Source organism: Malaclemys terrapin, chromosome 18 (genome assembly GCF_027887155.1).
Source record: "Malaclemys terrapin pileata isolate rMalTer1 chromosome 18, rMalTer1.hap1, whole genome shotgun sequence".
Taxonomy (NCBI): domain Eukaryota; kingdom Metazoa; phylum Chordata; order Testudines; family Emydidae; genus Malaclemys; species Malaclemys terrapin.
Window position 1 is genome coordinate 16,494,377 of NC_071522.1, and position 17,979 is coordinate 16,512,355.

General features: G+C 46.2%; 1 protein-coding gene across 2 annotated transcripts in view; it reads right to left on the reverse strand.

The window, feature by feature from the left end:
• The window catches only part of CLIP2 (CAP-Gly domain containing linker protein 2), a 125,646-nt gene that overhangs the window by 39,584 nt on the left and 68,083 nt on the right, over positions 1 to 17,979 (reverse strand). For both annotated transcript variants that reach the window (XM_054008357.1, XM_054008356.1), the window contains exons 4-5: positions 7,413 to 7,537; positions 237 to 450 (exon numbers count right to left, since the gene is read on the reverse strand). In XM_054008357.1, coding sequence (XP_053864332.1) covers positions 237 to 450; positions 7,413 to 7,537 — 339 coding nt within the window. The remainder of the gene's footprint in view (positions 1 to 236; positions 451 to 7,412; positions 7,538 to 17,979) is intronic.

Below are 17,979 nucleotides of genomic sequence, written 5' to 3' on the forward strand. Positions count from 1 at the left end.
GGGATCTTTTATGACCACAAATGCTCAGGGAATCTGTTATAGCACCATCCAAGGGGGGGAGGGAAGCTAAGATTAGTCACAGTCTCCCCCGCACTTCCCATTTCTTGGCTGACTGTGCAGTAGTAGCTGCACCAATGCACCTGCTAACATGCTTAATATGAGCCCTACCACTTTGCGGAGTCAGAGCAGAAGAGATCTAGGCCCGAATTGCCCAGTGCATGAAAAGGTTCTCTCACCAATCCACTCCGGCTGGGTCTGCCACCGACAGAGGAGGCCACGGAGCTGACAGAGCTGATGGACGAGCTACTGGGGCTGTGAGTTAAGGCTGACACTCCCATGGCCATCCGTTTGCTCTTCTTTGCTTTAGCAGGGCTGGTGGACGGGAACCCAATCCGGATCACCTTGTGAATGGGAGCGAAGAGGCCAAATTTGGGGGGGCACTGAAAATACCTGGAGCAGGAGAAAGAGAGAATGTCAGAAAGGATATTGTCTCCACCTATACCACCCCCACACTGGGCAACACCCACACAGAGCTGGGAGTCCAACCAATGATTCCCAACTTCTGGGAGATGTTCTACAGCCTGTGTATACAGGAGGTCAGATTAGATTATCATAATGCAGAGACTGTGAATCGGGAATTACAGGGGATTTAACAGTCTCCTCGCCAACACTGTGGCCTAATGGGTTCCATGCGTAGAACAGATTAGAGTCTTCCCCTTTTCCAGTGTTTTGGGGGAGGCAGTTAAGGGCCCACTCTCTGGAAGGACAGGCCCAAAATATAGGTTTGCTTAAATAAAAAAAAAAAAAAATTCACAGTAGCGAATATATCCAAAAGCAAAATATAAACCCCGTTTGCAGCGACCTACGTATTATATTATATCATAGTTTTAATGTCGGTGAAAACAGGGTGGAGAGTTGTTGTGCTTTTGGTTTTAAACATTCATCCTGGAGCGTTTGTAACCCTGACACAGCTTGAAGTTAATCAGTAATGATTCTAGTTCAAACAGGAATTATTATGGGGGAGGACTCTGGCCTTTGTTATGCAGGAGGTCAGACTAGCCGATCCTTCTGACTTTGAAATCTATGAAAGTGACATTGACCAGTCGGATTTCACTGTGCACACTTAGTGAGTGGGGGGGGGGGGAAAACAAGCATCAAACCACAGGAGGGGGCCAAATTCTCATTTCTACTGAGGCCCCTTTATACCAACTTGACAGTGCAAAGGATCCGTAAGGTGAAAGTAAATTAAATTCACACCCACACTAAGGCCCCTTTGCACTTCCAGAGCATGGAAAGGAGCTTTAGTGCAAATGAGAAGAGGCCTTTGAATTGTATCATCCTCCCTGAGCAATGTAGGGTTTTAATTAGTCACATAGGTAAAGACATTTTGGTTTTGCTAGTCTGTTTAGCCAGACAATGTACCCTTAAAAAAAAAAAGAGGAGGAAAGGAAAGATGAGTGTTGTGGACTTGGTTAATGTGGGCTGGTTTAAGTGACACCATCCACAGCTCTCTTTTCTGCCTGGTACATCACTCCAGTTCAGCGCTGTTAGGTGATGACAGAGGTTTGCCATATGGGGAGGCAGAAGGAGGAGAAGATGAGAGAAGATATGACTTTTTTTTTTTTTTTTTTTTTAAAGAATGAGATAGAGGTGACCTTCCTCCAATATATACCCAGGAGCAGAGTGACTTGTGCAGGATCCCAGATGTCTGTGTCAAAAAAAAAAACCCTCTATCCACGTTGTCCTAAGGGAAAGGCACTGGCTCTCCTTTCCCCTGCTCCAGATGCCTCACAGCTGCCTATTCAGAACTGAACCAAACCCAGAACAGAAAACTACTTGCTTTCAGTTCACAGCAAATGGGAGCTGGGCTGGGCCTACAAAATAATTTCCCTTGCCCCCTGCTTCCAACCCAACTCCGTCCACTGAGATGACTCCACAAAACAATCCAAAGCTTCCTGCACTCTAAACTCTGTCCACCAGGGCAGGGCCAAGATTCCACATGTATGAACACCAGGAGAACATGTGCATCTCTCCAGGTGCTCTTTGGCCTGGGTTAGGTTGAGGCAGCATTGCAGAGGTACATCTGGTGGGAGGAAGCCCTGAGCGGAGGACAGGAGGATTGACAAGAAAGGCTGTGGGGACTCTGTAAGGGGGCCCTGAAGAGGGAGAACAGGAGGGAGGCTGCTGCTAAGGAACTCTGGCCAGAGGGGATGGCTCAGGAAGGAACCGCCCTATTACATTTCCCAATCAAAACACTCCATGCAGAATGGGCTGTCTCGGTCTCATCACTGACTCTCCAGGTGGGGCTACTGAAGGTAAGGAAGACAGAGCAAGAAGATAAAGGAAACGAGAAGACAAGAAGATGATTTTGATGCAGATAAATGAAGAAGGAAAATACCAAAACAAGAGCCACAATGGAGACAAGGGGATGGGCACGTTCAGGTGCAATCCCATTTCTGCAGTTACTTCAACTCTAGAAGAAGGACCATGGGCTGATCCTGATGCTGGCGAGAGATTAAGGCACGTCTCACTTGGGGGCCCCATTCCGCACATGGGTGCCAGAAACCCACATTGTCAGAAACTTGGGGCCTCTTTGGAGCACGGCTTGATCTGCACAAGCCATGGGTAAGCTGTCATTGACCTGCTGCAGTTCAGCAATTGAAACCAGACAGCCTCTGCGTGTCACAGCCTTTGGTGTCAGTGTAGTAGCCAAGGGAGACGATACAGTCTGGTTTGGGAGTCGTCTCCTAATGCTGAAAATGAGCCACTGGCAGGAAACGATGGAGTAAAACCTATCCCACCTGTACATAAAATAGTGACTAATTAATAATGATTAACAATTACTACACAAGACCAATATGGATATGAATATTAACCAAGTATTAGCTTTACTGGCACACGACGTCGGCTTTCTCCAGATGTGAACAGCCGTTCCAAAATCGCCTTCCGTTTGTGAACTGGCTTGTAAACGTTGGCAGAAGCATGCGTGTCTGTCACAGGCTGATTCTATGTCTATGGGAGGCTGCAGAACAGCCTGTTCTCCATCCAGAGGAGAAAATGATTCATTTGCAAGCATCTGTTCAAGCCCAATCTTTTCAAAACAACTTAAAAAACAACCCACCACTCGTCCCTTCTGCTGGCTGCCATGCAGGCCCTGGGCCTTGGAGAAGATCACTGCTTAGGGCTGACCTCATTGCAGATTGGGGAACCAAGGAGGAAAAGCAACGTGGCTTTTGCAAACGAGCCAAAGCCCTGCTCAGCGTCACGCTGTTACAATAAGCTATGCATGGGAGGGCTGGTAACAGAATACAGAGCCCACTGTCACTAGTCTGCTAGCTTGGTTTTGGTCCAGACTGGTAGTGACTGCAAGTCACTATTAAAGTATGTCTGATTTGTAAGGGGTTGTAGCTGGAACACCGTCTTTCTCCACAGGTCATCAGTAAAAATAATACCCAGGACTTACATAATACTTTCCCCCAGGAGATATCAGAGAACTTCCCAAGGAGGTAGTAACATAATCCTCCTCTTACAGATGGGGAAACTGAGGCACAGAAAGATGAAGTGACTTGAACCTAGGGCCTTCGGCATCCAAAGTAGAGACCTCTGCCACTTGAGCCTAAGGAGTAACGCCCTTCACTGGCAGCACTAGTAGTCTCTTAGTCTTCATTAATGAAAGAGTGCACCAGGAAAATGGAGACTATGAAAATTGCTAATGGAAATAAGAGTGTGAGTAAAGGTAACTGAGGGTCACAGAACAGCGAGGGTGGAAAAGAGAAGCAGGTAAAGACAAATACAAACGCTGGTGAATTAATGGACTGTCAGTTTGCTTCCCAGGTGGGAAAACAATGGGCCAGATTCTTCTCTCGGATATACTAGTACAAATCACAAGCAGTTCCCATCAGGTCAACGGGATTACACCAGTGCGAAGACTGGTGCAAGACATAAGAGAGGCAGGCACAGTGTAGCAATACTCTGCCCTTCCACGGTGCTGCACGCTACATGCTGGGCCCTCGTGCAGCAGCTTCCGTCTGGGAATTGCTTTGTGAATACTGGGTACGTGCGCAGCTACAAGGACAGGGTTGTCAGTGTGGGCATTCGTCCCCAGTGCAGGGCAGCGGGTGGGACAGACACTGCCCTTCGCCAGGGGACGATAACTTTAAACTCTGTGCTCCCCCAGGTGCACCGGCCCTGCCCTTCCCCCTGGCTAGCCAGGACCACCCCGTCACGCCACCAGGGACAGCCCCGGAGCACTTGGAGCTGTGCCAGAATGACCCCATTTGGAATGTTTCACAGCTGCCCCCAAGGCATTGTCTCTCAGGGGAGGCAGCCAGAGCCAAGCACCAGGCTCCAAGCACCCTTTGCACACACCTACAGCACCCCCAGGCATTTCCACTGGCTTTTTCCATCTCCCCAGAGTGCCACTCTCTCAGGTTTTGCTCTTCCAGCAGTGGCAGATTTTAAAAGAGGGCAGCACCACCCCTTCATCTCCACGCCCTGCCAGTCTACTGTCTTCAGCTCCCCAGGGACAATGGCCTTCTTTGGAGACCACTCATGACATGCACAGAGCCAGAGCGAGCCCAGAATAAGGTGGCCAGAGAGCAAGTGTGAAAAATTGGGACAGGGGCTGGGGGGTAATAGGAGACTATATAAGAAAAAGACCCAAAAATCAGGACTGTCCCTATAAAATCGGGACATCTGGTCACCCTGGCCCAGAAACCACCAGAAAACAGCATGGTGCTATCACATGTATGATCAGCATCAGCCATGCTAACACGCCACCCAAAGACCAATAGAAATTCACCCAGCAATGGCCTGAAAAACAAACCAGGATGAGTGTCTCGGTCACTAGATGGCAACAGTTAGCAAAGCCAAAGCATGCGTTCTGCCCCCCTTGCTTGCATCCCAGGACTTTGGGATTTTGCTGGGACAAGCCCGGTGCATTAAAAATGACTCCCCGGCAGGTCAGCGTTGGGGACAGGGAGTGTGGCAGGTGCTGAGTGCTGGCGCAGGGCATCCTTTGTGGTGCAGCAGCGAAACGAAAGGTGTGTGTTTTAGCAAGACGGCTTTCCTCCAAAGGCTTCGCTGAGCAGCTCACAGCTTTCGGCGGCTTTGACAGCACAGCCATCGAGGACTGGGACACGCAGAAAAGCAGAAGGTCGGGTCGGGCTACAAGGGTCAGTTGAGATAACGCTGCCAAACCTGCAGTCAGAACACAGGAGGGAGGGAGACCCACTCCAATGGGTGCCGGTTGAACTATTAGCCGGAGGTTTGCTGCTGATGTGCCTGTGTTGTACGGGGGGCTACATTGTACTGCTTAAGAGCTCTGTGGTTCGCGTGAGTCCCATGAGACCTGCCCCTATATTATGGCACAGTACAGATTTCCCCCTCCCTCCCTCCTCCTGTTTAAACTGAAATCTCCACCCATTAGCCCCCTAATTCACTCCTGTTCGCTATTCCCCACTGTGGGACTGAACTGCCCCCACATCTGACAGCGTGGCACAGGGTTTGCAAGTGACGGAGGAGAAAGTCTTGCAGCCAGGAGACCTCGGTGACTGGCTTTGCCGGGGGCCTCCTACTTACCTGAACCACCTCTGATCCCAGCATCATGGTCTTAAAGCAGAAAGGTGAATTCCTGCTCATAGCAAGGCTAACCTGACAACGAGCAGGGAGCTGGAGGCAGAACCAAGTTTCTCTTACAAATGGGTGGGAAGTGGGGGCAGAGGCAGGACTGGATCTCAGTAGCAGAATCCCGGAGCCCTGCACTCAATACACCCCTCCCTTACCTTCTACGTCCACACAGAAAACAAGTTACTTTGGGGCATTCTGAAGATAAAACCTGCAGCTACTTTATCACTGAGTGATGGAGAGCAGGCACCTGGCTGGATTCATTCCATAGCTCATCCTACAGCATCCTCCCTTCCTTTCTCTCCTTCGCCTCGGGACGTGACTGGACCTCAGGGACTCTCCGCTTCCAGTCATTTGCTGATTTATTGTGATGCCTTCATGCTGGCATGTGACAATACATAATCATTCCTGTTTCAAATAAAGATTCGTGGCCAGCAGACACCCAGGCTGGCAGAAATGAATGACACTGCTGCAGAAACCGGGACCCATTGAGTAATTGGTAGTTCCATGCTATTTTCGAAGTTACGCTCTAGCCTCTGCCATAGCTGGGTTTCCCGAGGAAGCCCGGACGTAGTAATAATGTTTCATGGTACTGTTGCTATCCCACGTACCTAATTTATTAACCAGAGTCAGACTGCCTTTGGTCACTGATTTATAGCTGTAAATAGAAAGATCAGGGCTGTGCTAAGATTTATAGGACTCTGCACAACACCTGAAAAATTAGAGTGAACACCAGGGATCAATGAACCATTTCAGATACTGAGAGAACCCACCCAAACATTGATCCAAACCCTGACCTTTATCAGGTTTAAAAGGATTGAGAATGTTCCCTACCACTATTCCCATTAATGGACCTGCCGTAGCATCTGGAGAGTCTGTTCTGACTGTATTTCCACACGAGTCAAGCATGAGTTCCAGAACTCAGAACCAAACTTCCCCAAAGTTCAGGGTAACTCACGATCTGAGGTTTGGGGGTCACAGTTTGCAGCAAGAAGTCTCATCAGCTCTCCTGCCCAGTTTCGCAGACCCAGAAGTTGGAGATAGTTTGGAAGAGCATGCTGCCTTTCTGATATTTACCCAATGCCAAACTGATCTGGTCGACTTCACAGCTTTGCCCTTCACCAGCAGACAGATGCCTGCTGAAAGCTACACTGCTGTAGAAGGCACTGAATGGATTCAGGGGTTGTAAGTTCAGTCTGCAAACAGATGCCATGCTTAAGAATCACTACAAGCCTGGAGCAATAACTTAATGAACTGTTCATTCAGGGCTCATTAAAAGCCTCGCCTCCAGTAAGAAGAGATGCCCAGCATGTTGAGACGATTTCACGTCCTTGTTATGCAGAAAGCGGAAAGGGTGAATTATACATAGACTAGGGAAAGTGAAGGATTTGTGACGGAAACGTCTGATGGTGAGTGGTCTTAATAAAGTCACAGAATCACAGAAACCAGACGTGGGGAAAAACCCAAAGACAAATCTCTTCTTTAAAATAAATAAACAAACGAACTTTTCTCTCAAAACTTTTAAAAAGTTTAAAAATACTCCAGTAATGGGACTTCCACCACTTCCCTGGGGAAACTACTTCCCAGTCTAAAGACCTCACCATTAGAATAGTCCCCCCACCCCCAATATACAGTCTAGATGTCTCCTGCTTAAATTCATAGTGTAAGTTCTAGCTCTGCCTCCTTTGACCACCCTAAGCAGCTGGCTTTTGGACTCCACATTATATTGGTAGGTTTCGGGCACCCTTTCAGACCCCAAGTTGGAGCACAGCGCACGTATACAGTACCTTGTACCAGCGACTGCCCCATCATTCTTCCCTAGAGGTTCATCAAGTTCCACTCCACACCATTCTCCTTTGGCAAAATCTGTCTCGCCCACATAGCGCACAACTCCCGTTTTCGTCCCGCCAACCTGTTGGTTATCAAAACGCTGGAGGTTAGAAGCGGAAGCACCAGCACTAAAGCGAGGACACACAGGGTGGGGAGACTGGGAGGATAAGGAATGGGATGCACAAGAAAAAAGTTTGCAATACAGCCCTGCTGTGTCACGGTTAGAACACATGGATCCAGTTCAGACACTCTCCATTCCAGGCATCTTCCAGCAATGAAGTTCTTCCGAGAGCTGAGGACAGACAAAGATTTTCCTCACTCCCCGTCGCCTGGGAAGAAGATGCTAAGGCAGAGGTAATCAAATCTCATGTTTCAGCAGGTCAGCTAATTGTGGTAGACTTCATGAAAGGGCTTTCTGCCCTCATACACAACGAACTGCCTGGATCACAGGTGGTTGGGTTTGGCTTTCAGCCTCCCTCTGAAATGGCAGATACTGAGCAAAACAGAGGCAGGATGCCAGGCATGACGGACGATTGGTCCAGTCCAGCACAGCACATATTTTATTCTTAGGCCTTGCCTACACTTAAAAGGTTTACCAGGATAGCTGTACCATCAAACCCTCATAGTAGAGATGCAGTTTATACTGACATAAAAGTCCTACTGCCAGTATAGCTTATATGAGTTCCCTGAATGAAAACTATCCCAGAAAAAGGACCTTTTTGCCAGTCTAACTGCATCTACTCTAGGGCTTTTGGGTATTTCAGCAATAAAATAAATCATGCCCCTAACTGACACAGCTATGCCTGCAAAGCTTTAGATCAGGCCTTAGAAAGAAACCAACACCAGAAGAAAAAAGCATGCACAATTACCCACTTGCATAGTCCGTGCCAGGTATGAAACAGTGTGAAGTTCTACATGTTTTGCACACTACTACTAAAAATGTGTGTATGATTGAAAAGCAATAGTACACCAGCTGGTATCTTTCTTAACATTAGAAGCTACAACAGGCTTGCTGAGTTATCTCCGTTCTGAGGAGAACAGCTAATATGAACATATAAACCTTATAAAGTTTTATATTGCAAATAGGTTTCCTCATGATTAAAGCTTTAAAGTAGCTTTCAGAAGGTAATAATGAAATAATAATAATACCACTTAGCTCTTAGATAGCGTTTTTCACCAGGGAAGCTGTTTGACCAATAGCTCAGTTCCAAAATAGAAAGGTTACCGCAGTTGCCTTGTTTCCAAGAATAATAAGAAATGAGACACGATGAAACTAATAAGTTAGAATTTTTGCTGACAAATGAACATCAAGTGACTGGTTTTGTTGCTGGGGTTTTTCCAATTAGTTATTTTTATATTGAACTTTCTGTAAACTGGTGACATAAAGTTATCCTCAGCCCTTTCACCCTGTAAGACAATGCCAGCTTCCTTAAACATTATCTCATTTATGCAGATTTTTTGTGGGGGAGAAGGATGGTTACAGACTTACGGGCTCTGTGGTAGGCAAAAGAGTGAATTTTTTTTTATTGCTGATTTAAGCAGGATTTTTCCATAGCGATACTAATTAAGGACGAATTAATTTGAATCTGATTGGACAAGGCTGCAAGGCTCCGAGGTAGGTCTCATCTCTGATTTGTCCAAAAGTCCTGGAAGGCAGTGCATCAAAGCTGAGAAAGTCAAGATTGCAAACTAAAAAAAATCAAGGGGAAGGTCGAGAATCCTCGCTGTTTGGGTCTGCAAGCCACCTGCAGGAAGACCAACCTTCCAGAATCTCCAAGGCTGATCACCTTGGAGAGACAAAGTCACATCATCAACAAATAGGCCACTCTGGCCTCTGATCAGTCTTTCCCTGAACCCAAAGCAGGCCCGCTAGCACATAGCGCTGGGTCAGTGGAACAACATCATCTGGCTACTTGACTGCAGATTCAGCCCCGACACTATGAGAGCAGATGACTGCAAGTGCTGAAGAGTTTGCATCACCCCTATTATCTCAAATGTTCTATTTTTATTCACTGGACAACATCCCACCTTTTTTATTTTGAGGGGTGAAAGTGTGGCCGTGTCCATGTTCCCCAGGTTTAAACAGACCTAAGTATTGTCTCATAAAATTATTCAGAGTGCATTCTATGTTTAAACGTCTTGAGAAGCTGGAGATTGCATGCTGTAATTTCTGGTAAAGAAGAGTTGTCAAACTTCTTAACAAGAGTGTTCTATTAAAGCCTGTATTTGATCTCTGCTGGGACAGAGGAGGAATGGGTTAGCCACCGCACAAGAACTGAAGTCTAACAAGGAAGCTTTAGAATTGGCTCTGAGTTTGTGGTCCAGACTTTAGATAGTAATTCAGTTTCAGGGTTAAATATGTTTAACCGTTCAAGCTATATATTTGATTGACATTAGTAGAATTCTTTAGTTAGTATTTATAATGAAATGGACATCCACCTTCATCTTTGAATTATAAGGATTGATTATTTAGGGTATTGATTTGAAGATTTAATTCTAATCCAACATCAAGACTAATTTGTTAATTTGACCTTGAGTTGATAGCTGTATTCATAACTGGAGTTTAATATTAATACTAGCTTAACTTTAGGTTATGTTTCCCTGCTTTTACTTTGGTTGATGGGTTTTAATGAAGTTTAGAAAGATACACGGAGTCACATTTCTTTCTACAAGCTATGTGGGTCCAGAACCTTTGAGGGCCTGGGGTGGATACCAGCTGGTCAACTTAAAAGTCTGACCAGCTCCCCCTGATTAGTCCTTGGTTCTCACAGTGCTACACTAAAGTCTTCTTCCTCCTCTTGGCTTGTCTACCCCAGAAAGTCACACTGCTTTAGCTATAGGTAGATGGTTAAAGCAGCACAACCCCTAGTGTGGACACAGTTATATTGGTGTAAAGGTGATTTATACCAGCATAGCTATTCCTATTTGGGAAGGGGAATAGCTCTGTTGGTATAAGACATCTTATACTGGTAAAACTGTATCCACATAAGGACATTTACTGGTATTAACTATTTCTATAAAAAAAAAAGTCAACTCCACTAACCAGAAGAGTAATAACCAGTAACATTTTTGTCTACACTTAACAGTGACAACAATACGGAGTTTTCCCCTAAAGTAAATTTCAATTCTTCTCTTAGCTACCCTGATATATTCCATAGAACTTGTCACCATCATTCAGGATTCTCTTATCCCCTAAGCGAGCATAGACACAACTGTCCCATAGGGTTGCCAATTTTGGTTGGACCTGGTCGGGAAGGTTTCATCACATGACAATCTTTAATTAAAGTTTAATCTTTAATTCCTGGAGACTCCAGGACAATCCTGAAGGGCTGGCAACCCTACTGTCCTGTGACAAGCAGCGGTCCCACAACCCCGAAGGGACTGGGGAACACACTTATGAAGTCAATAATGAATAGTCAAGACTGTCATATTTGCATGATAGCATTAGAACCAATTGTTGAACGTCCCATCCCCTGGCAGGCATACAGGAACGTGTGTGTGGTGAACCCAGAAAATTCATCTGACTCAGACATGCAGATTTATTCAACCTTGATAATCTGCTAATGCCGCTAAAATAAGTATTTTTTAAAAAAAAGCCAGCTGGCAGGTTGCATCAGTCCATGAGCTGAATGGTTTAATCAAAATGTAGGCATTCATTTCCATCAAGCACTCAAATGAGCTCCCAGCTTTATCACCTTGGAATGAGAGCAGTAGGGCTGCCCAGGAAAAACAAAGGCGGCAGCAATTGTATGGAGGCAGCCAAAGAGATCCGATGGATAGGGCATGAGAGACGTATACAAGACTCTGGAGTTTTTCCCCCAGCTCTGCTACTGGCTTGTCCTGTATCCATGAGCAAGTCACTTCAGCTCACGGTGCCTCGATTTCCCCTTCAGTACACGTCTGCTTTTATAAAATACTCCACAACCTATAGGTGGGGAAAAGCAAAGTCTGACCTGGCTTTAGCATCGCCACTTTGGCCACTATCAGCAGACTAACGTCTAGAGGACAGCAACAGGCTGTTGGTGTTGCCAAGGTCACTAGGGGCATGGTTTCTAAGGAAACTCTATTTGTGATTTTCCTCCTTATGAAACCAGAAGCTGGGCAATGCACTCCCGAGCTGCAGCTCCTGTCTCCAAAGCATGTTTTTATTCACCTCTAACACCTGTGCATTGCTGCACCATGGGACTTGGGTAGTACATGCAACGCCATAGATTAGTGAAATGTGCTGGACTAATCTCTCTGCAGAGTAAATCTGTTTATTCAACAAGTATCTTCCCTACCCCATACTGTCCCCCCATTTCAGCAGGTCTGTTCTGAAAGGAGTGTATAGTTCATTCTTCAGGTGCTAAATTAGTGTAATTTGTAATTGGAAACAATACATGCACACAGAGCCATGAATGGGAAGGACTACCTGAGCTACATGGGATTCGAACTGGCAACCTAGAGAAAGGATGTGTAGCAGCATTGCCAATCTGGAGAGACGCCCAGTATTCCCTGCTAGTTTAAGTCATGGTTACTCTAAGAAGCAAAGACAAAGCAAACACTACCACCCACCCCAACTCGGGAACTGTGCTCGTAGAGTCTGCTGAAAATTTAAAAACAACCACCACCACCCCCATTAATTTTGGCCTTTTTAGAAAATGAAAAATTTCCCACCAAAAAAAAAAAAAAAAAAAAAAAAAAAAAAAAAAAAACACCAACCAACCCCACTTGGTCATGTTCCAAAATTTGTAATTAAAATTTTAAATGGAGATTATCATCAAAAATATCACAAAAAAGAAAATGGGTTTTCAGTAAATGAGAAACTTGGATTATTGTTTCAATAAAAATAACTAGTAATTATTATTTTTTGCAAAAAAGAGGGAGAAAGAGGTCAGATTTGAACCCTGCAAAATGGAAACAGCTATGATTTTTAATTTTTTTTTTTTTTAGACCAGTTCTAATCCTCCAGGCCTTTCAGCTTCAGGAAAAACATCCAGGACAAACCGTTTCGCCCATCACAATCCACCCCCCTCTGACCCAAGAAAGGGGCATCGTCAGGATGAACAAAAACTGCCTCTGATCCAAACACCTGTAAACTGTGGGGAAGTTTGACTCCAGACTCACCGTCTAGATCTGCTTAAAAGTCATTCACTGAACAGTATCTTCCCAATCCTGCCCTTTCCCCAATCTTGACGCTCTCTAAGCACTTCAGGAGAAAGCATTTAGCTCAAACCCTATGACAAAGTGAAGCCAGAGGAGTAGATCAATCTTGCATCTCATTCCGAGAGATGGCAGAGCAAAGGAAGATGTGTGAAGCCAAAGACACCTACTGTGTCACTTTCAATAAGGAAGGCATAAAACATGTAATGTAAAGGAGAAAAATGGAGTCAAACCACTATCCCAAGGCTGAAAAGTCAATGATCTTTATCCTTCCAGACACCATCCCACCATCCTCATTAGAGTTTCTAACGTATTGTTTAAACAACTTTGGCTGATTAGGACTAGACAGTGTTTCAACCTGGCAGCTACAGAAGCATGAGTCATGCCTGTTTCCAGCCTCCTCTCTCTAGTCTTCATTTGCTCTTTTCTCCGATTTTCCCTCTTCTTCATCATTTCTCTCCTTACATCTGCTCCATTCGCCCTATGCCTACAGGCCCTGCTCTCAGCACCCCTCTCTAAACTGACAGACAGAGATTACACTGCCCGATTAAAACATTTTGGTAGCTACTCTACCAATCCCGACTCACTCCTTTTACAGTAACCCTGAGCACCCTCCAAGGCTGCAGAGTACAGCTGTCATTTGGAAGGCTGAAGTAGGAATGATTACCATTGTACATGAAGTACATGACTGCCATTGTAACATGCTGACTGTGTGACGCCTCTTCCATTAGTGGTTCATCCACATAGAGGATAAGGAGTCTACTACTACTAACAGCCAGCAGAGTTACCTCTGTAGCTCAAGTGGGAGAAGCCTGCACTTTGGTGCTGAAGATCCCAGCCTCCAGCAGTGCTAAGCATTCATAGTGGGGAACTGTGTTACACAAGCATTAAATTACGGAGGGCATTTTTTTGGCCAGTGCCTGGGGAGTTTTGTTCCAGATGCTACAGAATGCATGGGAAAGAGAGAAAACATGATCTTCAAAAACAGGGAGACAGACACACAAAGGAAAAAGAGAGCCCGACTGGCTATGTCCCAGTTTGGCACAAGGTCATTAGTCACTCACTGCAGAGTAGCTGGCAGCGTGGTTTTAAGGTGTAATACGTGTCTCTTCTCATGTGGTGACGTAGGTGCCATGAATAGTTTGTTTAAGACAAAATAAAAAAAGTTATTCGTCTCAAGTCCAGTCAGGTCACCATCCAAACCAATAGGGAAGTGAGGGTCAAAGGAATGCACAGGACCAGAAATACAGGACAGAGAAAATGGATTGTCCCCAATGAAGCTGTAAAGGTTTTTACCAAAACCTCAGTCGGGAGTCTCCACCCAGCACCCCAGCGCAGCTGGATTTGCAGAGATGCAAGTTCCATTAATGCAGCCGATGCATGAGACATTTGCACATCTCTCGAGAAGCAATGAGAAAATAATCTTTTCAATGCAAGAGGAAACCCTAGAATTACTGCTTCTCCTTAGGAGGCTGTCTCTGTTATAAAGGCTGTCCATGTTAATAACACAGTCCTATCTGCTGAAGGCCACTTACAACTCCTCTTTAATGATATATATTGCAAGCAGAACACTAGTATTTGCCAGCATGCCAGCTAAATGAATGCTTATGAGGGCATGCGTGCACACCGAAAAGGCCTCCAAAGGGTTGATTTGAAAGGAGGGCAGGAGGGTTGGTTTGGGATTGTTATTTCTGTGTGACAACAGCAAGAAAGCCACATTTGGGACCATAGAAGGATCACTAGACCAGGAGTTCTCAACTTTTTCTTTCTGAGGCCACCCCACATGCTATAAAAACTCCACAGCCCACCTGTGCCACAACAACTGGTTTCCTGCATATCCAGTAGATTAAAAGCCAGGGCCGGCATTAGGGGGTAGCAAGCAAGACAAATGCCCAGGGTCCCCATGCCACAGGAAGCCCTGCCAAGCTAAGTTGCCCAGGATTCGGCTTCAGCCCCAGGCGGCCGGGCTCGGGCTTCGGCTTTCTGTCCTGGGCCCCGACGAGTCTAACGCCGGCCCTCCTCTCTGGTTTATTTTGGCAGATCCCCTGAAACCTGCTCGCAGCCCTCCAGGGGGCCCCGGACTCCTGGTTGAGAACCACTGCACTAGACTAACAGACCTAAGGGGTTGGGGTTTTCCTGTCTCTCCTGTCAATGGCCATGACCGCGTAACTCCCCATCATACAACATTCAGCATCCAAAGAAGCTGCCTATCCTTGTCTGTTATCCCGGGACCTCCATAATCCAGCCAGGGCTTTGTTTTTGGGCTAGGCAACATATAGGCTTCAGTCCACTAATTCTGTAGCAACTTGGGCCTTGTCTACACTAGAGACCAATCAATTGTAAGTGTCTCTCACTCACTGGAATGTGTCTGTTCTTCACGTATAAATTGGCCACAGCTGATCATCTGCCAGACAACAACCAATGGAGTTAATCTGATCATTTATAGGGTTAAGCCCTGAGTCCAACTCATTATCATTCAGACGCTTGTACGCCATTGTAGGCACAACAGACTGGCACAACTAGTGTGCAGTCAACTCTGGCAGCTATGCATCTTTGACAGGGGTCACAGCTGACAGTCCCCTCAGCTGACCAACCTCACTAGTTCACCAGCTGAGAGCCCCCCCCCCATCTTTCATGGTAATGTGGGGAGGGGCGTGGCCAGAAAGAGGGGAACCACATGTGGGGCATTTGGGGGGAGGGAAGGGAAGCTAGCGTGCTAAACATGCTGGCCATCTGAGTACAAGCCCACCTGACCCCTGGCTCCAACCTCCACGCGTGCCCCACGCCATAACGTCCACACTTCTATTTTTAGCATGCTAGCTTGAGTGAAGCTAGTGCCTGGCTGTCAACCCGGGCTGCGAGGCTCACTCCCAGCTGCTGTGTAGACGTACCCTAGGACTTTCAGAACTGTTACATCTTGTCTACACTGGGCTAGCAAGCCGTTTTCCTTTAAACCCCATGGTGTGTGTGTGTGGGGGGAGGGGATTGGAGTCTGCTTTGGGCCAGACAGTGTGAGAAAAGAGGGAGGAAGAGAAGAGGAAATGGTACCTTCCACTTCAGGAATTCCTTGCCTCAAAGATGTACAAGTTAAGCCTCACAATATTATCACCCTCCTTTTAAAATGGGGAACCTGAGCCAGAGAGCGGCTAAGTGACTTGCCCAAGGTCACATAAGTGGCAGAGCCAGGGACAGAACACAGATGTCTTGAATCTCTGTTCTGTCAGGATCCTGGGCAAAGGTAGGCAGAACTAGTGGCAGGAGTTTGGGATTCCAGAACTGAAGCCGGGGATCAGAGCTAATATCATGGTCAAGAGTCAAGATGAGGGTCAAGCCGGAGTCAGAGTCAGGAGTTAAGCCGAGGGTGAGAGAAGGAGACAGTCAGGAATCAGACTGAGGATCAATACTGTATCTGGGTCCGTGTTATGGTTCCAGGGGTTGGTTGGGAGTCAGACTCTAAGTCTGAGCCAAGGTCAATACGGGGAGCTCAGGAACAGAGAAGCAGCTCAAATAAATTGGTTAGTCTCTAAGGTGCCACAAGTACTCTTGTTCTAGAAGCAGGGCAGTTTTGGCAGCTAGTTAGGGATCTGCATCGTTGCCTGATAGCCCTGCAGGCCCAGGTTCAAGTCCTGCCAATCCTTACATGTCCCTTGCTTTAACCATTACAGCAGGCTATAGGTATCCATTAAGGATGGGGGGGGGCGCTCCTACAGAGCCTCCCCAACATGCATTTACATCCACACCATCACATGCTCGGAGCAGGCTGGGTGCCTACTTCATGCTCCAAGAGCACAGGCTCTGAGTTGGGGTCCGAGTTGACCCCCACCTGAGGTTTGGTCTTATTGGCTACTGAAAATCAACACTGACCTCAACCTAAGCTACTTCCCGGAGTTCAGCTGCCCCTACAGTCCCTTCCAGGACAGCCTCTTCTTTCCTACTTCCTTCTGTCCCTACGAGAGGCACCCACGCAGTTACACTGTGGTTGGAGCTATGCAACAGTGACCTCAAGTCTTACCGCAGAGATTTTAAGGTGACTCAGCAGAACATGCCCACGTTTCTATATAGGGTCTTAGAGCCGACCACACTGTTAAATTCGCCGGCCAAGACACAGACTGTAGCTCTCCCCTGGACTGATTTGCAAGAAGGTGATGAAATATTTATTACGTCTTCTCTGAAAGCACTAAGTACCTCGGTGGAAGCAAAGAACGTGAGGGGTCTCCCTTCCAAGACTGATACAAGCCCAGGAAAGGCACTTCCTTACTGCCCTCTGCGAAACCTTCTATTGGAACACCTCCCCTCCTGTAAGCCCACGGCCATTTGGATGAACTTGGCTGACTGGCTAAGAAAGAGAAGGGCAGAATTTGCTCCACTACCATTTTCCTACAGCTGAACTCCAAGGGGCTCAGGTGCTGCTAAGTAATTCAAGGCCAACATATGGCTCCAGAGAAAGTAGCAACCTCACTGCTCCATTGGAGAGGTTTAGGTTGAAGTTCTCGTTATGTGTGAGCTATTAATTCAAATTATTTAAACTTGGGTGGTAAAAGGCCCATTTCAGCTTCAGGCTGCCAGATTGAGTTTATATCTTTAAAAAAAAAAATGAATCGAATGAATTTGATTAGTTTATTCATGAGACACCTCTGTCGTTTGCCAGGAGCTAGGGGTTGCATATACAGCAGACAGAAAGAAATAATTTGCAATGCGCATCGGAGAGAAGAATCTAATTAAAAATCCTTCTCAAAGGGGCGAACCCAGAGTCTGTTTCCACCAGGCGTAGATATCCAGCTCAACTTATTCTCTCTCTCGCTCTCATTTTATACTTTCACCTTCTTGGCACTAAGACTCATTACATTATCTAACATTTTTCATCTACAGCGAGTTCTAGCTAAAGCATAGATTTTTGGACCTATAGAATAATATATAATATATTAGATCAGTTGCTTATTTGCAGCGTCAAGAAGTTTTCCATTAGGTGCTGCTTTGTACAACCCCAGCTCTGTATTTATGGTTCCATATTTCAGTGCTAAATAAAGACCACACTCCCGGTTAGCGTTTGAGAGGAAGACTAAAGGTAACAATACCTCTATAGAGTGCTTTTTCCCCTTTATTTTTTTTTTTTAAATAGACAGACATAGGGAACAGTCACTTGCCACATGACTGAAAAAACAGCCTTTTCTGGGGTGGAACACCCTCATGTGTCAGCAAAGTAACACACATTTTGATCCCCCCGCGCTCCTCCAAATTAATTTCTCCAAATGAAAAACACAGAGAGATTTTCTTCATAGGCACAAAGAAAGTGAAAATGTGGCCAAGACACCCAAGTTAACTCTTTTCTCCTAAAAACTTCTTGTGAAATCCTTAATGACCACATGTCACAAGCCCCAATTC